General features: G+C 46.0%; 2 protein-coding genes across 2 annotated transcripts; both read left to right on the top strand.

The window, feature by feature from the left end:
• The first annotated feature begins 1,608 nt into the window (after positions 1 to 1,608).
• RpS16 (ribosomal protein S16) lies at positions 1,609 to 11,958 on the top strand. Its single transcript, XM_075688559.1, has 6 exons — positions 1,609 to 1,742; positions 1,828 to 1,873; positions 2,190 to 2,291; positions 4,578 to 4,674; positions 8,161 to 8,208; positions 11,778 to 11,958. The coding sequence occupies exons 1-6, from the start codon at positions 1,735 to 1,737 to the stop codon at positions 11,921 to 11,923; spliced, it is 447 nt and encodes a 148-aa protein (XP_075544674.1). The 5' UTR covers positions 1,609 to 1,734; the 3' UTR covers positions 11,924 to 11,958.
• A 6,936-nt stretch (positions 11,959 to 18,894) lies between these two features.
• On the top strand, positions 18,895 to 19,727 carry LOC142577724 (protein YOP1 homolog). The gene is made up of 2 exons (XM_075687178.1): positions 18,895 to 19,373; positions 19,571 to 19,727. Exons 1-2 carry the CDS (start codon positions 19,068 to 19,070, stop codon positions 19,673 to 19,675), a joined length of 411 nt encoding a protein of 136 aa, XP_075543293.1. The 5' UTR covers positions 18,895 to 19,067; the 3' UTR covers positions 19,676 to 19,727.
• The last annotated feature ends 380 nt before the right edge of the window (positions 19,728 to 20,107 follow it).

The raw sequence follows: 20,107 nt of genomic DNA, 5'->3' as shown, positions 1-20,107 counted from the left end.
GAGACATCCACCCAATCATAGCAACTGCTACAAAGAAAACCCGTACGGGTTCCTTCAAAGAAAAGCCTCGCAGTTGAAGAAAAATTCGTCCTGGTCAACTGCGAGGATTTTGTTTAGAGGAACCCGTACGGGTGTCCGTAGCAGTTGCTACGATTGAGTGGATGTCTCGTTTTCCCTTAGTTAATTACTTCTCTCCACCTGGCGGATTGCCACAGAACCATTAAGTCAAACTCTTCCCTTTGCTTCGAATTGTTTACAAATTCGACTTCGCCCTGCCATCCGCTAGCCGCCTGGTTAGCTCGGATGGTAGAGTGGCTGACCTGGAAGGGTGGCAGTCCCGTGTTCGAGTCCCGGACCAGGATGAATTTTTCTTCAAGTGCGAGGCTTTTCTTTCGAGGAACCCGTATAGGTTTCCTTTCTAGCAGTTGTTATCATTGGGTGGATGTCTCGTTTTCCCTTAGTTAATTACTTCTCTTGGTTGGTTTCGAGCTTCATTTTACAACGGAGCTGTGTATGGCTGGGATAACATATAATTTTCGTGTCTGCACACAAACACTATCATCATCAATGGCTCTTATACTGGTAAGCAAGCAAAAAATACAATGGCTCATAGTCCCATGCATAAAGCCGAGGATACAAGCACTCATCAATGTGAAGCGAACAGTGCCTTTCTAATCCCGCAAACAACACACAGATCGAACAGCATGTTGAAAATTGCCATCATAAATGGCTCATATCCCCGTAAGCAAGCAAAAAATGCAATGGCTCACAGCCCTGCAACGTTCATGGCTACTCACTTTGCGTGGGTTAATTAGCTGCGATGATACTACCCCCGTGGTCATTTTGGTAATTTCAATGTGGGTGTGTCGGGACCGAAAAGGGAGTGGTTTATGCGTTTCTTGCTGCATACATACTGCTTGCGGTGCCACACCGATTCGGCCCAGACGACCACCCAGCGGCATAAATGCGTCGATTTGACATTATCAAATGTGTTTGCAGTTGCGAGTATGCGGCCGCGCGCACCCACTCGGGTCGCTGTACTTTGAATACCATCTGCGACGGGGACAGAGTCCGCCGCGCGCTCTGTTCTCAAGGCGTTGCGAGACGCAGCACGAAGGCCAATTCGCTCGCTGCTGCTGCCGCGCTTCCCACTCTAGTGTTTTGACAGGGAGTTCCTGCGGTCATCGAGTGAGATGTGTTCATGCTTGCATGTGCGCGCGTGGCACCATGCTTGTTAATTTAGTTAGTATGCCTATGTTTACAAGCTTATACGGCCGATAAAACTACTATCCTTACTTCGTATAGCTATCCACTAATTTGCTACTGCAATCGATGCTTCGCCTTTCGTGCGAAATCGAGACTTATTACGTTATACACAAGTCAATTAGTTTCACTTGCGAATGCGTTTGCCATCGTGCGTGCATTTGCAGCGAGCGGAGCCTGGTTACTTACAACGTGAAAAGTTAATATATCTAAAACGATCGCAAGCGATGCAACAGAGACGGCCGACATGGATTTCCTTCCTCCGTGCAGCCGACGCCCGTATGATTCGTCTTGGCTCACGTTGGCTGGCTGCAGCTATGATATCGGATTCGCTCGCTGATTGGATCAGGCATTGGATCAGGATTGGACACGAGTCGAGAATCCACGAGATTGCGACGAGAATCGGTTGCCTTCCTTTCTCTTTCGTGCTTTTGAGCCACAGACCACGTTTGGGTCTGCTTTCTCGCGAAAATGACGACGTAAGTAATATTGCTAACTTCTGCGCGCTTGTGCATACGTTGTTATTGCTTATAAGTAGCTTCTCACGACCTAATGTGTTTGCAGGGCCACGAAAGAAGCTATACAATCGGTTCAAGTCTTTGGCAGGAAGGTGAGAGCGTAGGCCTAACACCAAATTTCACTCGCAAAGGTTGTCACCGGGTCGTTCTCAAAGTTTTCTGATATCTCTTAATAGTCAAAAATAATTTGGCCGCGGGCTGAACTCTCGCTCCATTGTGATATTTTTTTTTTAGACCACGGAGCGTCGTGCCATGTCATTCCCATTTTAAAGCGCGCTAGTAATCCAGCTTGGTGCACTACACGTGGATGCCGGCGTTATCGAGCCGCGTGCTGTGACAGCTGAGCGTATGGACTGTGTTCATCTGCTGCTGTCATGATGCCGCTTACAACGCTGCGCATGTTTTCAGAAAACGGCCACTGCTGTGGCTTACTGCAAGCGCGGCAATGGGCTGCTCAAAGTCAACGGCCGGCCGCTGGAGAACATCGAGCCCTTGACGCTGCGTTACAAGGTAAGCGCGCCCTGGAGAGCTTTTGTGGGTCCTGTGTTGCATTGCCCGTTTAGTGACATAAAGCGACGGTTTTGTGCATGTTCTCCTAAACGATACGTTACTCTTCGAGCGTTTGGTCGTTAAAACCACCAGCTGACCGAGATTTTTTCACTTTGGAGATGAACTTGTTCTTTTGTACATATACGCCTTAAACCGCCTCTAAATATTTCAGACTCTAAGAGAGGTGCATACAAACACGTTTGGCGAATACATTCGCAGGCGCAAAGAAGTTAGCGGGATGACTCGGCTTCGTCGTGATGACGATGTGTTGCGAGTCCTCACTGCTTTCTGTATTGCGCTAGTGACCCCGCAACGCATTGCTCAACAAGCACACCTTAAGGCAAACGCCCCACAACAAGTTTACTAGCGCAGTGACGTTGCACTCTCCAACAGTAAAAGAAAAGTTCTCACTGCAGAGTGCTGCTATTTGTGTTTGGGTCGTGGCACTTTGGGCACAGGAATACAACACGCCCAAGGTCTGCGTAGCATTTTATATGCAAGGAAGATATAGCGGGTATCTTTGTAAAATAGGTTTAGGCTATTAGATCAATACTTTCAATTGTGGTGCACACATTTGTGTATGTGATTTGTTCGTACAATTTGACCAGTAGTGGGGAAAACCACAGGCATTGAACTCTGGTTCAGTTTAACCTTCTACTTGCGCAGTGTGACTCCAGTATATTTCAGGCTGCAGAGAATTGCCACGCATGATCACATTACTAGACTTGTGGTCACTTTCCATGGTATTGAAGGGAAAGCTACTGAGGCAAAGCACGCACAATGGCACTTTCAAAACAAGTTCGACATTCTCATTCAATTAGCTATGGAAAGTTATTTACAGCAGCAAAATACAAAACAACTGAGTGTTAAGATTTCATTGCTTACCTTATTTGCTGTGTTTGGGCAAATGTGAAACTATTGCACATGGAAGCCACACCAATTCAATATTTGTTCCGTGAAACTTAATGTGTTAGCAAACTGCTGGACTACTTCGTACAGTGAAACATGCACAAAAGCTCCACCCCTGTAGCTTTACCTCCATTGGTGCAGAAAGTTAAAGCGAGTATAAAGGTGCTTATATGCATGACATGCTCCATCAATAGTGAAGGAATAGCTTTTTCCTTCTCATAATGCTTGCAGCCAATAATTGGCCTATGCATGTGGTTTGAACACCATGGTTTGATGGCTGTCGAAGGTAATGCGATTAGCATTCAAGCAATGTAGCGACACTTTACTTCTGCAGTCATGTTCATTTAACATCTGTGATGGTCGGAATAAGCCTGCATGAAGACAATGCAACGATCATGACAGCATCACAGCTAGGACTGCATACCTGGTGTCCCAAGCTATTAGGCAGTGGGCCACTGGGTTGACACAGAAGGTACGGCAGCAGCATAACGAGAATTAGGTCATGAAGAATTGGAGTAACGACGATGTAATTACTGACGGCATCACAAGCACATTACTTTCCCAAGCTTGTGGCACAAGTGCACACTGGGTCAGCATAAGAGGCTAGATAGATATAAGACAGAATGTCTAAAGTAGGAAAGTAATGCTAAAATAATGATTGAGTGTATAATCGAAATTTAATTTCTGTGTAATTGCAAAGTGTCTCTAGCAAATGCATGGAAGGTTGTCCCGCTTAGTGCAAGCGGTCTTAGCAGCATCTTGGAACAAAATTATGCAACTTTGGCACAATTATTGGCACTGCCTTATAATTTGTGACTGACTGGCATAAGGTTAGTTCTTGCATGAAGTTTCTCGTTATAGATGATATTGAGAAACACCATTTAAATTGTATTGGGGATCTTCATGTTTAAACAAATATTAATTAGTAATTTTTATGCACCGACCTGTCACAGCACTGTTTGGTTGACACAGTTATTTGTTATCTGCCAGGATGTTAATTCTTTTTTTCGTTTTATTATCTACTTTGTTACCTAACTTGTACTGGTGAATATAATTGAGCTAAGGGCAGCCCCTTCAGTAGACAGCGTGCAAACTAAGTGTCTGATCCTTCAACGTCCCTTCAACTGTATTGCATGGTGTGTGTCTGAACTCATTTCCCTCTGTTCAGATGTATAGTGTGAGATGGCTTTATTCATACGACGCATTTATTCGAACCCCCTTTCTTTCTGTTATGTTGCATTTGTCACTTGTCTAGTGTTGACAACATATTGTTGTAAATAGGCTGTGCTGTATGAAGATAGTGCCATAGAGTGAGCCATGCTTTACCTCTCTGTGCAGCTGCTCGAGCCCATCCTGCTGCTGGGTAAGGAGCGTTTTGCTGGCGTCGACATTAGGATTCGTGTCAAGGGCGGTGGTAACGTGGCCCAGATCTACGGTGAGTGATGTCATTTAGCAGAAGTCCGTTGAAATGCCTGAACAGTTGCTGCTGTGCCATCTTTAAAGTGATAGCTCTCTTTGGCTATTCTGCTCATTTTGCGCTTTCTATGTACAGCATAGATATAATGAAGTCTAAATTCTAAGTTTAAGTTGGGGACAAAAGATGCGATACTATGCAGTGTCGACGATATCTTTGCATCGGCAATACGAAGCGCACCCAGCCACACATTCGTGTCCACTCCACTGCTGCAGCTGATAGTGTCGCCTGCAGTGGGACAACGCTATCGTGAAAAGAGGTGGCAGCGGAGATCGAATCCTTCATGCCCTTACTTTGAGTGTCTGTAACTCTGGGTTGTGCAACCTCCACTATAAAACGTGCAGGAAGACTGTGCACATGATGCCTCGCCATCTCTGCATGTTCACTTTTTGCCCATGCAGCAGATTACCTCTAAAATGGGCTGCTCGGGCTGCATATGCACTTAGCCACCCTGACAGCCATACACAGCCGCATGCTAGAAAAGAAGCTTGCCAACCTGTCGCCCACTTCTATTCCTCTTCCCCGTTCCTCTCCATGTGCTCTTGGTAGCATTACCATGAACAAGTTCCCGTCCCTCCTTTTCCCTTGCTTGCGCGGGAGGACTACTCTCAAGCCACCATCCTTCTCGGCTCACCTATGCACGCTTCCACTTGCACCTAAACCATACAGTGCACCAGAAGCAATAGTATCATATTGTACTTTGTCTTTATACGGAGTGTGACGCTGCTATACTTCAGCGGTCGCACAGGGTTTGCAAACAGCTGCTTGTAATTCAACCACTTTACCTTCTGCATTCACGGAAGTTACCATTTATTGTCCAGGTATTCCTACAAGGTGGCAGTAAAATTTCAGTATATTGAAATCTTGTATAAACACACTTAATTATATTTAAGCCCAAGATACATGGTGTGCTGTGGACAAAATACATTGTTATACAGTTGAACCACTTATAACAATACCGGTTTTAACAACACATCGGTTATCCCAATAAAAAGTTGCTGTGCCATCAACTTTTGTATGTTTTCTATGGGGAAATAACCTGCTTGCAGTTACAAAGGACCCAGTTAATCCGACAAAAACTTCTATTTTATCTGAAATCCATAATATTCGAGACGCCTCACATCCCGAAACATTGGTCGCACTGTCTAACTTTATTGCTAAGAGTGAGTGACAAAAGTCCAAAGTAAAAAACGAACAAAATAACTTGCAGTTTCGCTCGAAAGGAGAAGCATCGATTGCGATGGCAAATTAAGCAAGATAAGCATGGCAGCAGCAGCGAGCAAATTAACCTTCGTGCTGTCTCTTGCTTTAACACGAACTAAACGTCGAAAGCATAGCACATACGAAGCTACCAGCACTTGGCGCACTTTGTCCACATCGTGGATTGCTTTCAAGATACGGTGGCCGCACTGTTAACAGCAGCCACCGGAGTAGAAACCCCCTCTCCTTCCCTCGCCGTCCCTTGTGCGCAAGATATTGAGCCACGATCGCCACCTGACCCTCACAAGTCAGTTGTCAGCCCATGTCAACACGGCTGAAGTCCATTATATACGCCCGACTTTTGCAAAAATTGCCCGTCCACTGTAGCCGATAGTTCGTTGTAGCATAGTCCGCTAAAAGTGAACTTCGTTGCATTAATAAAATAGGCAAACCAAACTAAGGTTGAAATATGGTCTGTTATATTTGAGTCTGTTGTGCGCGGGTTCATTGTAACGACCGTAGACGGTGCTACAATGACCCATGCTGCAATATTGGTTATGATGAAGTCTTGCTGCAGGGTATCCAGGCCAAAAGGTAATAGAATGTGAAATCCTTGAAAAGAAAAAATTAAATGTGAGCCACTGTGCAATTGCCCGCCACCCAAACTGCTGCCGCGGGCTTCTCTCCATGAGAGATGCACGCCAGGGTCATGCGCATCTCTTCCGTCACGCTTGCACCCCTCCGAGCACGAATGGGCTGCACTTATAGCTCTGCGCAGCGGCACCCTTCGAAACACGAATGGACTGCGCCAACTGTGCTGACAATGTTGCGCATGCTGCTCCCAGATTGCTTGCTCGGCCCTCACAGTTGGTTCTCTATTCTATGGCCTCCATTCTGGGCAAGTCGCTCATGCTTGTCCTTGTTCGTCGCGTGGAAGTCGTCCCTGGCAACGTTGTGCATGGGCAATTCATGGCGTTGCCAGTGAAAAGAAAGCGCACTGTTATAAATTTGGAAACGAAGTGCTTCTAATCAACGAGGCAATTGTCGCGAACGTGCTTGCTTAGGATTGTGAGTGATGGCCACGACTGCAGCACAGACGTGGTAGGGCAGGGTACGTCAACATAGTCCCTGCTGGGAGGTCCTGTAGATGATTCGGTCCCTCGTGAGCTTGTTGTCACGAGAGACCTTACGCTTCACTTTGTGGAGCACCTGGATGCCTTGGAGAAGGCAAACTTCGCGTGAAGCAAGCAAAGCTGATGGACATGCAGTTTTCTCGTGCAAGCTAGTGGGAAGTACGTGGCGGGATACTTGTGGTCACGTCCCAGCGTTCCTTCTGGATTTCTCAAGCTGAGGTGCCGCCGCAGCAACTTTACCACATTTTTTAAGAGGTGACTAGGGGGGGGGGGGGCACTAAAGCGATGCCTCGGCGCAGGTCGCATATCGCTTGCTGCCCGTGACCCCTCTTTTCAGTTGTTACAGCAGTGCCATTCTTGTACGCCGACAGCCGCGGCTTGTTAACTTGTGATTGGAGCTTGCAGGAAGCAGAGCTAAACAGTTAAACGTTTGGGTCAACACAATCTGAAGTTGTATGGAGAAAGATGGTGGAGAGGAGAACTGGCCTCCCCGCCATTATAGTTTTCTCTGAACAGCTACGCCATTCCTCAATTTGATTTTTTTTTTCATGCAACCAGGTTATAACAGTTATCGGTCATAAAAATTTAATTCTCGTGGCACTTCAATATCGTTATAAGTGGGTTCGACTGTATAGAGAATTTCATTAAATCGAAGTTTAACTGTATCTGTATGGGAAGAGTCAACTTGGGCCACTCGGTATGTACTGGCACTGCGAATATATTGGTGTGTGTTCACGTGTGACCAACCACCATAACGGATGTGCCAAGGGGGCAAAAGGGGTATATGTATCCTGAAATATGTTAAGAGCCATAGGATAGTAGGTGAATAGGTGAATGCCACCTTTGTTGGTGGAACTGACAAATGTGCTACGAGCACATCATAGTGATCATGTTATTACAAGGAAATTGCTAGCTTTTTAATATTTGTTGTTTGCTAATTGTTATACATAATATTGCTGTTAGCTTTGCTACGTGTTATGCTTGTGCATTTGGGCATGCATTTGTTGTGTCCTATCTACCGTGGATTGTCATGTTTCATTCTTAGTGCATGGTTGCGCATTACAGTGTGATTCACTTACGTTGCTAACATCCTGAATATCTCTTTTCCATGCAGCAATCCGGCAAGCCATTTCCAAGGCCCTCGTTGCATACTACCAAAAATGTAAGCTCGCATTTGCTTTTATGTGATGTTCCTTGCACTTTTGATTTTATTGTTCATTGTAAGCAGTATTCGTGGTTAACAGTTGAATCGCAGTTCATATTTTAGCGCAGACCTTAAAGGGACCCTGAAACGCTTTTGACGATTTTCTACAAACGTATTGAGTCGTTAGAGTAGGTCCTTCTGATCATTAATTGACACATATAAGTGCTCCGCGTAAAGCGTGTAATTTATTATAAGGTTTTAAATATGCACATCGCTGCCGATCGCAGCGCACTGCTCGGCGGAATTTTAAGCCGCCCCTACCCATATGACCGAAATCACCCACACGACGTCAGTGGGGCGAGCTATCCGATTGGCTGACAAGGGCGCGTGATCGATAATTTTTCCAACTTTATGGTAAACAAATGATCTTCGTAATAGTTTGAATGTTAGTTCATTTGTTTTTATCAAAAGAAAGTAACATAAAGAGAATGCACAAGAATAATTTTTCAGTACACTTAAGCACTTCCGGCACACAGCATGTGTCGTCTGCTTGTGTTACAACGTACTCCATTTTAAAGAGAGCGCCGCGGTCAGAGTCGGTCTCAGTCTTTTCGCGAGCACTATGATTCGACTTTGTTGCCTTGTGGACTGCAAACGTAGCGACTGGCAATATGTCAAGCTGCGACATCGTGTCCCTCTGCAAGGCAGCGTACGAGCGAACTGGCTGCTGCGCATCGGACTGCCGCTATCCGATCGGCGCCAGGATTTGCGCGTTTGTGGCCGTCACTTTACACCGGAAGATTACTAACGCAATAGTGTTTCCCGAGTCCGGTATTAGGGAAAACGCAAGCGCAAGGGGACAGAGTCTGGCCGCTTGACTTTGCCGTAACGGGATGAGCCATGAGATGAGCAGAAGGGCAAATGCGAATGGTCTGCACGGTGCAGCCACCTGGTGGCACAGAGCTCAACCATACACAGTAGCAGCAACGAAGTGTATTCTTCTTTGCTGCTGGTGTGTATTTTTCGCAGGAGTGTAACACGTTGTTTTTATAAATGTTTAAAATGTTTCACACTTGGTTAGAGCAATATTAGCGCTTTGTTTGGCTGGTTAAGCGCTGCACCAACAAGTGTATCGACCGCGCAGACCGATCAGGCCGCTCACGTACGTCTACGCTAAACTTCCTTCATCAGCTTGAGTTTATGCCTGCAGTCATTTGCCGAAATGACCAGCTTGCCTGTGGTTACCGGAATACAAGACACGTTCGGCGCTACGACAGAATGCTCCCAACGCACGCTGCTTCGATAGCTCTCGCTTGGGGTCGACGGCCAAGCGGCTAGCGGAGCGGTCTCGCGCGGGCGGGGGCGGGCTCCAAAACAACCGGAAGTGGACGATGTGACGTCGCATCGTGACGCTGAACCAGTGAAGGCGGAGCTTAGCCCCACTCGCTCGGCGAGCGAGTTGAGGAGGAAAAGCATGGCTAGGGAGGAGGGTAGCTTCTAATCGCTTGTAGCTCCATTAATACGTAACGCTTCACTTAAATTGTGGTGCGAATGTTCCACTTAAGCTGTATCCTACGCGTCTACAAAATTTGTCCGAACCGTTTCAGGGGTCCTTTAATATTTATTCTTGCAAAACAGTAAAAGCTTGTTTTAAAAAATTCCAACGGGAGTCTTTGATGACCGTCATTGAAACTACAGTTGCCATGTTTTAAAAGATGGAAATTCTTTTTGAAGTCTAATGGCTGACAGGTTTCGAGAGAGCATCATAAGGTTTGACAGGCTGTCAACTTCACTTATAGAGTTTAGTGCCAGAACAGTGACTGATCGAAGAGCCATTCGTTCTCTTCACTGACAATTTAACAAAAATTCCTGGTCCATGGACCAGGGCGAATTTTTCAACTGTAAGGCTTTCCTTTCGAGGAACCCACCTGACCTCACAAGTTTGCTTTGTAACAATTGCTATGATTGGGTAGATGTCTCATTTTCTCTTTATTAGATGCCTGTTGGTGTAATTTGCAACGATCCGCAAGGTTTCTGGTACAGTGAAACCTCGTTAAACCGTAGTTGGCCGGAGCTCGGAAAAAGTACGTTCTAAACGGTGGTAGTACTCCTTAACCGAAATAGCACGAGACCGCCCACTTACCTGTCAAAAACGGAACTCTGAGAGAGTGCGATGAAAGGGGACAAAACATGCAGTATTTATTCACTTTGCGTGACAAAAGTGTTATTTTCGCTTGATGCCGCGGCGGCCTAGCATCGACTACAGCGGCCTCAAAATTACTGAAGCCGCGAGCCAGCTTTTCAGCCATCCCCCTCTTCTCGGCAAACACTTGCATGACAGATTCCTCGTTGGCGTTGCATGTTCTCCATGCACGTGGGCGGTAATGCTGCAGAATTTGGGGGGCGCCTTCTTCATCGCAGGGTGCTGTTCTCGTCACAATGATTGCGTTCATGAGGCTGGCGTAACACGCAGTTTCTGCCACTGTTGGGCCTGAATCGCCCGTGCTGTCGCTTTCCGTGTTGCCCTCATCACTGTCGCTAGTCGACACTTCGGCAACAACAGAGGCAACGGTGGCGAAAAGCCGAACCTTGTAGCCGTTTCTTCGTGGTCACAGCAGTGCTGCCTAGCAACTTCTTCGCCTTCCAAATGCCACATACCGTAGTCAACAGTAGATCCCTGTTGCGTGCCAGCGCAGACTTCTTCGTGTCACGTTCAATAGCACAAACGATGTCTAATTTTTCTTCTACGCTGAACACCCGGCGTTTTTTTTTCTCTGAGCTTCGGCATGACGAGAGTCCTGTTCACGTGACGCCACAACATTCTCTGGCATGGTGCCAAAATAATGTTGGTGTGGCTTCACGCGCAAATGCACAGGGCGCTTGGAGGCCATTGTTCAGATCTCTGAGGCTTGTCGTTCTGCCGGGCCGCCTGATGGAGACGACGTACCGATTTGTTCGTGCGGTGAAAAGTGGAAACATTGCGTGTTAACTGATACGTATGCAATAAGCTGGTACTGTTTATGCGTATACAAAACACATTGTGTTCAATGGCCGCTAAGTCGGGGATTTGACTTTACTCCTTTTAAAACGAAACTACTGTTTAAGTGGGTATGGTGTAACGAGGTTTTACTTTACCGGAAGAGGTAACTGACTGCGCACTACAGGGAAGCTTGTACATAGAGCTGCTACTGCTCTCGGTCGCGCATGCCACGCATCTATGTTTGCCTTGGATCTAGTGACTGGAAAATGTAGAATTACAGTTTGGCCATGTACTGAGCATTGGCGCTGAAAGATCGTGTTTTCTGTGAATGGTGTTAACTGCAAATGTATTAGGAATAGTGTTTGTTCTCGATCATCAACTTTGACGTTGGAAAAGTGTATGAAACAGGATGAACAGCGTTCTACTGTATTGATTGGTTTCAAATATTAAGAAATACGGAATAATTCGTTCTTCAAATATGGATAATTGGTGTGTGATAATGTGTATTCGAAACTTGGAGTTTTTGAAACTTTTTTTTTTTTTGCTGTTTCTGTGCTCTGTTGACAGCAGTAACAAACATGCTTGTTGTTTCTTCCTCTCTTTACAGATGTGGACGAGCAGTCCAAGAAGGAGATCAAGGACACCTTGATCCAGTACGACCGCACATTGCTTGTGGCTGATCCAAGGCGCTGCGAGCCCAAGAAGTTTGGCGGACCTGGGGCCCGTGCCAGATACCAGAAGTCTTACCGTTAAACCAGCAAAGCACAATAAACTCTTTGCCTCCCTTGGCAGATGTCATTTTGGTTTGAAGAACACACCGTCCTAAAGCTTGCCACTGAAACTTTACACACTTTCTTAGAGAATAACTGGAATGAGTCCTGGTAACATTCACAGCGACCCAGAAAAATACTATGAAAGCCATGTTAGATGCAGTCTCTCCATGGACAATTGGGCAGGAGCATCAAGTGCAAAGGTACAAATCAGCTGCGAGGTTTGCAAATGTGTGCAGCGTTATTAAATAAAGCACTGTGTTTTAGTTCTGGTTGCATTCTATCAAAGTTCCTTTCATTTGTCCCTCGATTTCACTGGTTTTGATGCGGTCTTCCATAGGAGGGCTATTTGGCTGCACAACTCCACTTGCGTATTTGCCTCGAGCTCCACCGCTGGAAAAGCTGGCGCCACCGTCGGCGTGACGTGCTATTAGGGAACACGTGCACATAGCGGCCGCGTCGGCTGCTTCGGGAGCGCCTAAGGGAGCTGAAAACGAGAGTTTAAATTCTCTCGTACGCTGCGGTCCTCATTTAGTGGCGAGATTTTCCCGCTTCGAGCGTCCCCTTTACAACGCTTGAAAGCACAATAGGTAGTGGCTGACTTTGAAGGCGCGCAACATGGTAGGCTACAGCGCAGTGCCGGACGTACGCAACGGAGCCCGGTGTCAGCCTTATTCACACGTAGCTGCAGGACAAGAAGCTGCGTGAAGCTTGGCTCGCGAAACATAAAACCGGCAAACAGTCATCGGCTACAACTCTGGTATGCAGCAAGCACAGACGCGAGGAAGATTTCTGCTACGGCGCCGGGTCTGGAATGTTCGGAAAACGCGCACTGAGACGCTCGCCCGAGTCCGCTGCCCGACTAATGTCATGACGGTTTGTTCTATGAACTTGTCGACGCTATAGATACTGGCAAGTATACTGGAGTGGAAAGGGAGCGGTAAGAAGCACATTAAAGAAAGCATGGCATATGGTCATGTTTGTGTTATGAATTAATGCACTGGACTACAAAAAAGAAGCAGCGGGAAATCGCATGCAGAGAACACCGATAAACATACAGTGCGACGCAACTCGAGAAATAATACTGAAACGTCCAAGAATTTAGAAGAAAAAAAAAAAGACAATCATGGCGACGGCACATCACAGTTCCCCGTAGGCGTCGAAGTCTCTACAATGAAATTATTTTTGAACAGCTCTGATAGCGCCCACGCAACAATGGTTGCTTGTATGCTGTCAAATGCTCATATTCTGAGGCACGGTGCGAAAACGCGCACGCGGCGAAAGCGAAACAGTGCGCGGACAAGCATGCAGACGCGCAGTCGGTTGCTGCGAATCTGTGCGATCGCCGCATTGAGGCTTCATTCTATTACGCTCCATTTAGTTATACAAACACTATAAGAACATATTTCACATAGTTTGCGCTCAACGTTTACCCTGCTTTCACGCAAGAAGCCGGTTCGGGAGACTCCATCGCGGCGACCGCGCGCAGTGGCGTTCACTGTACGTATTCGGTAAAGAGATAGCGTCTGTGAACGATTCTGTGCTTTCAGTTTGCCCAAGATTATTATTTAGACAGTAAATAACTTCTCTCGTTTCGAACGTACTTACAGAAATGTCCGGGAGAGTGAGCGCTGTTAGCAAAACCTATGAGGAGCGCGCCACGTGATCCCTCATACTACGCCAGCCAGGCGCTTCCGATAGATGGCGACTCCGTAACTCCTCGCCGCCAATAGAGCAAGATTTCCATGACACTCACTAAATTCTTCCAAGAAGATTATTTTGGATGTATTCTAAATATTTGCAATGGTTCTAGTTGGGATAGCATTGTTATCAGACAGCGCTGCAATACTGTGACACATGAACATTTCGTGACCCGCTGTGGTTGTCAATGGCTATGGTGTTGGGCTGCTGAGCACAAGGTCGCGGGATCGAATCCCGGCCACGGCGGTCGCATTTCGATGGGGCAAAATGCGAAAACACCTGTGCATTTAGACGCGCGTTAAAGAATCCCAGGTGGTCCAAATCTCCAGAGTCCTCCACTGCGGCGTGCCTCACAAAGTGGTTTTGGCACGTAAAACCCCATAATTTAACATTTCGTGACAAAACTCGGGGGGGGGGGGGAGTAGAGGTACGGAGAATGTCCATGCGTAAGTATTCAAGCGTAAGAACCATTTATGGTGCTCGACAATAAAACGGGACGTTTTCAGAAGAAAGTATTTGCTTTATTCAGGGACTGATGAGCTTGGAGGCGTATATTTGATGGCTCCCGCGAAGCAACCGTGCGACATAAGCGATGGAGGCCAATTGATACACCTAATTCTTCCAGCGTGCCCGTAGCCCTTGCCAGAAGGCATCACCTGATGTCGAGGGTAGCGGCGTTGCTGGCGCTCGCCCTACGAGGCTATAAAAGAATGCGGTCTAAATACGACTGTAAGGGAGCCATGACCTCCGAGAATGCGTGCGCTAGCTTATGCACCAGCCGAATACCATTCAGCGCGCTGCCCAACCAAAAAGTGCAAGGCTCGGTTCCTCAAGATGGCACTGTTAGCCGAGGGCTGGCGCCTGTGATGTGCCGTGCCGGGCGTGTGGCAAAGAGGACAACACTTACATTAAGCATGTGGTCCTCCAATGTGAGTGAATCGGAACATCTTTTGCAAAAAAGAAAACAAAAAGGGGGTTTTACGTTCCAAAACAGCTTTCTGATTATGAGGCATGCCGTAGTGGAGAACTCCGGAGATTTCGACCACCTGGGGTTCTTTAACGTGCACCTAAATCTAAGTACACGGGTGCTTTCGCATTTCGCCCCCATCGAAATGCGAACTTTAGCGAAGAGGATCACCCTGGAAGCAGCTTTTGGCTTTGCGAATCTTGCAGTGGAGGCGAAAGTTTGCAAGTTACTCTGGTGCTGACAGAGCGGTAGTCACGTGGACGAAAAAGCTGCTCGAGTGCTGGAGAGCGGCAACTGTTGTTAGACGCCAGCGACTGGCGTCATCTGTGATCCGCTCCTCGGTCCAACGCGATTCCAGAAACGTGTGCTGGCGAACATGAAACTTCAGTGCAGCTTAAGCGCTTAATTCTCAGCGTTGCTTTCTCTCCTTATACCTACCTAATGTGATTTGTTGTTTCTGTTTTCTGTGAGGTAGGTCGTAGAACAGGGGGGGGGGGGGGTCATTTTGGCTATGGCGTCGTAACCATGTTGTTGCCTCAAGACATGGATATTCATCTAAATAAACATTTCATTCGTGTGTTCTCTTCAGTTAGTCATGCGATTTCAATAATGTATCCGGTGCTGAACGACCATGCGTGGCGATACCTTCCGAAGTTGAGGCCTGTACGTGATTTCGGTTGATACTTGTCATACTTTCGCTGACTAGTGTGACGAACGTTTTATTTTTCTCTTTCTATTTCGCAGTGGCACATACCCAGTGCTCCAAATCGGCGTTAAAGCGTTTTTTTTTTTTTTCGAACAGCGGTGCCGTCCCAGCTCCGCATCTACTGTGACTCACGTCGGCGCGAAAGAGGTTCGTTGAAAAGCGGCACACAAGTTCAAATTGCCACATAGTGAGCCAAGTTAGTTGTGCGGTTGGTTTCGAACCCTGTTCCCTGAGCACAGCAGCCCTATGCCTTACGCATTCGATAACGGACCACGTAGTGACCCAGGTAGACATAGACAGGCAGATATCCCCAGGAAAATGCGTTAAGTGCCCTAAGAATCCTGACGCATACTGACACCGAGAGTGTTCGCTTTCGGTGTCAATATGTTGTCATGTGGTGGGTTCACTTGTTTCGTTGTATTTTACAATATCTTGTTGACGATTTTACATTCGCTTCATGGGCTGTCACACTAACAATTTCTAAGTTTTTTGAGAAACGAAGTCACGTGACACGGTCAGGAAACGCTGTACGCATTTATACAATTATTTTAATGCTTGCGGATCGGCTGTAGTAACGCCCACATTTCGTTAAAGATAAAAAGCAGCAGCGTTAACAGCCCAAGATGGTGGCACCTAAACGCTTCCGTAAAATAGTCTATATCAGGCATATATTTTGAGAGGCTGGAAAGCTGCTTTTGAATCACTTCAGGTACGCCGAGACTGTGCATCAAAAGTAAGGACAATTATTAAAGCAATATCTAAAACATGTCGCATATATCTTGAAACATTTCATGTGGGACCTAGGCTATAAAAATATATGTAAAAAGTAAAATTAGTTGGAATTGAGGTAGGTGGCAGGGCGTCCGCTCTCGGCGTTAATACGTCGTAATGTAGTGGGTTTACTTGCTTCATTGTATTTTACAATATAGTTAAACCTCGATATAACGAACCTCTGTACAACGACATTCTTGGTATAACGAAGTATTTACTTTTTCGTAACCTCTTGTCTATAGAGCACCATGTATCTAGAACCTCAATTTAACGAAGTGTGTTTGCGAGTTCAATGTAACGAAATTTCGCTTCCGCAGCAACGGAATGCCGAGACAATAAATGGAAACTTCCGTAGACGCTAGGCTTCACGAGTGCCGCCTTCCCGCGCAAGCAAAGGGAACGAGGGGGGGGGGGGGGAGCACACTCGCGGTAACGCGATCGGGCGTGCGCTAGGGGCGGGGGTAAGTTGGCGCTTCGCGATTTCTGGCTCGCATCTCGGCCGTGGCTGCACATGGCTGTTAGCGCGGCTGAGCGCATACGCAGCCGCGCACTCTGCTTATCGGTAATCTGCCGCATGTGCAAAGAGTGTACAGGCTGAGACAGCGTGGCATCAAGTTAGCTGTCTTCCCGCGCGTTCAGTATTGGAGGTTGCGTAATCTCGAGTTTCAGCGATCCGATGGAGCGGGAGGCAGACGAAGCATTCATACTCCACTGCCGGCGCTTTTCATGAGACGCGTCTCAGTGCGGGCGATGCTATGTGCCGCGGGGGTGGAGTGCACGCGAAGTGTGGCTGGCTTCGCCTAATTCGTGCCGCCGATGTGAAGACATCGTCGACGTGGCATGAAACTGTTACGTTCGTCGCCGACTTCCACATTCATCAAAATAGATTGTTTTCGCATTTAAGATTGCTTTTTTCGATTGCCCCATAATTCGGAAAATTCCGCGGCCCCTTTCTGTGTAAGAAAAATCGATCGGTGGTTGTACTTATTTGCATAAAAGGTTGGATTTCAATACAACGAAATTTCAAGATAACGAAGCGAATTGCCGATTTTACCAACTTCGTTATATAGAGGTTTAACTGTATTTTGTATCAGGCATATACTTCGAGAGGCTGGATAGCTGCTTTTCAAGCATGCTGGAAATAAAATAGTTGATGTTCTCATATTTGATGTCCATGTATAGACTGGTCGTATGGAGTCCACATTTACTTAACTCGATGAAAGCCTGTTAAGAATTTAAAATTTTTAATCCATTTTGCATCTGTACGCTTTTCGCGATTCTGAAGATGCAAGAAATGCGGTGCAACTAAATGAAATGGACGGAATTAATGGGCGCCTGATTTCGATGACCACGTGGCACTGCCGCCCGTGGAAGACAAGAAAGAAGAGTAGCAAGGGTGCTTCTTGACCCATGGCAAATACTTCAAATTAAACCTCTCATACTTTTAGAAGGTGAAGCTCTACGATTATGCCTCGGTCTACCTAGATTTGTTGCCAATAATGTTTTATGTCAGGAAGCTCATATACCCATCCTAGATTGCAGATTGCGCATGCTTACGGTTCAGACATTTAAAAAAAATATCACTTTCTAAAAAGACGTACACAATATGTATTTTTCACGATACTTCAGCTTTTTAAGTATTGTGGTCGAGATTAAACAGCGCTCAGATAATATTTTTGCAAGCATAGATACAAAAATTGGATGGGTCCATATGCCAAGTTTGCCATTCAAATGATGCCTTACTCAGACCTCAAAATTGAGTTCGAGGACATATTTGCAAATCACGCTAAACTATTACCAAGCAGAGATCTAATTATTATCTTACACGACCATATACACCAGCTAACCACTGACAATGTGATAGCTATTGACGCTTCTGTGTGCAACGAGAAGGCAGGAGTAGGGATCTTCTCTGAATCTCTTCAATGGTCCTACTCCCTTCGCCTTCCCGACTTCACACCCATATTTCAGGCAGTAGTATTATCGATTATATTAGCATTGCGAACGCTTCATCAAAATGGCCCGTTAACTGTTATTGTGACCGACTCGTTATTTGTATGCACAGCACTTACTGCATCTTCAAATTCAAGAATTCAACGAACGTTTTGTTGGATGGCACCTCCGTACTTGCAGAAAGTATGTTTGCTTTGGGTGCCGGGACATCGTGAGTTGCACTTGAACGAAGTGGCTGATTCACTTGCACGAACATCCCTCAATGGCCCTATCATATCTGTTTCGCTGACATCAGTGTCACCGCGGCTAGGTACAGAAATTACTGTATATTGCAAAACTCTGCAATACTCCTGCTAACGCCGTCTTCAGAATTCCACCATCTTGGTTTCCCATGGAATAATAATTGGTGTCCTTCAAGGCAATTGGAAGTTTCCTTTACAAAATTGAGATGTCGTATACCGTCTCTAAATTTTTTACTTACACAGGTCTGGCCTCGCTATGTCGTCTCTATGCTCTTTTTGCAATGCACCAGAATCTATCGATCATTACTTTATCCCGTGCCGCCGATTTTTTAGACAAAATCTTAGAAAACTCATTTACCAAACTTGGCCTATCGCTAACCTTGCCAACCATTCTTTCTTTTGGGGCGACTTGATTGGTATCCAGCCACAGGGATGCTTTTCTTGCAGTTATAAGCGAGACAAAAAGAGTGCCTTGCTGAATTTCTAAAATCATCAATTATTTCTATTATTTAATGTCTTTATGTTATCTTATTTTATCAAAATTCTTGACGATGTCTTCATTAAACTTCTAAATTACATTTCTTTATTCCACGCGATTCCAAATCTAGTTTTGCTTTAATTCTAAACATACGGGAAACCTCCTGCTTCTTGGCCACATAGTGCATACCCATAGTGGATACCCCTTAGTGGGTATCCCATACCCCATAGCCCATACCCCATAGTGGGTATCCACCAGTGTTTGGGAGGCAAGACAAGACAAATCCTTCACAGTGGGTAGGAGCCACGTATGCTCCATAGTAAAGAACAATCTCCGCCGCTGTGGGTATGGGTTATATCTCGAAGGCACACCATCATCATCATGCATATGTGTTCGTGTAGAAGGATTGTGCTGGCACTGAGCCTTGTGGGACCTCTGTACTTCTCGTTCAAGAGCCTGGAAGCCGCAAACGAGGAGCATGCGCTCGTATGGCTCAAGTACTGGACCGGCCTCGGTGTCTACCTGGCAGTGGACAGCGTCCTCACGCCGTTGTTCCGCGGTCCGATCTCTGAGCTGATCGAATGCATCAGAATGGCCGTCCTGATCTGGATGCAGGTATAGAGCACGTATTCGGGCATCCGCATTTTGAGTGTAACCAATAATTCAGCATAAACAATATTTGAGTGTAACCAAAGTCCTTGAAGGACCCTGCTGTAACGGACGAAATTGATAGGATGATCTTTATGTGTTTTCACTTGTTGTGAGACGATACAGTAATGTTCTTAATCACTGTTCTTCTTTTCTGCTTTTAGATCCAGGCGCCTCAAATATTTTATGACAGTTTCGTTGGTCCACAGCTGTTAAAGTGGGAGCCCGAGATTGACTGCCTCTTCAAGAAATTTGTTGCTAAACGATAACAGAGATGAAATAATATCCCATAGGAATAAATCCACGTCATAACCCTGCAGCCTGTGTACGGTTAGCTACATACATACATACATACATACATACATACATACATACATACATACATACATACATACATACATACATACATACATACATACATACATACATACATACATACATACATACATACATACATACATACATACATACATACATACATACATAGTTTGCAAGTCTTATATTGGACGAACGACTGACATTAGAGTTGTAGAAACTTGTCTTAATAAATATGGCTTCCTCCACCCTGTTGTGAAAGAAGAACGACGCTTTTTTCTATATTACTGCATCTGTCGTGCGACATAAATGCATTAGGATGTACGTTTTGTTGGTACCTCTTTACTTCCTTGGATTTGTCCTCGTCTAGTCCTTTCCTTCGTCCG

Source organism: Dermacentor variabilis, chromosome 4 (assembly GCF_050947875.1).
Source record: "Dermacentor variabilis isolate Ectoservices chromosome 4, ASM5094787v1, whole genome shotgun sequence".
Taxonomy (NCBI): Eukaryota; Metazoa; Arthropoda; class Arachnida; order Ixodida; family Ixodidae; genus Dermacentor; species Dermacentor variabilis.
This window is presented reverse-complemented; position numbering and strand designations above follow the sequence as displayed.

Bases quoted from the DNA above. Each gene is read 5' to 3' on its own strand.
- RpS16 (XM_075688559.1), top strand. The intron at 2,292-4,577 runs GTAAGCGCGCCC...CTCTCTGTGCAG, and splicing joins CCTTGACGCTGCGTTACAAG to CTGCTCGAGCCCATCCTGCT. The intron at 8,209-11,777 runs GTAAGCTCGCAT...CTCTCTTTACAG, and splicing joins CGTTGCATACTACCAAAAAT to ATGTGGACGAGCAGTCCAAG.
- LOC142577724 (XM_075687178.1), top strand. From the start codon at position 19,068: ATGCTCCATAGTAAAGAACAATCTCCGCCGCTGTGGGTATGGGTTATA. The intron at 19,374-19,570 runs GTATAGAGCACG...TTCTGCTTTTAG, and splicing joins CCGTCCTGATCTGGATGCAG to ATCCAGGCGCCTCAAATATT.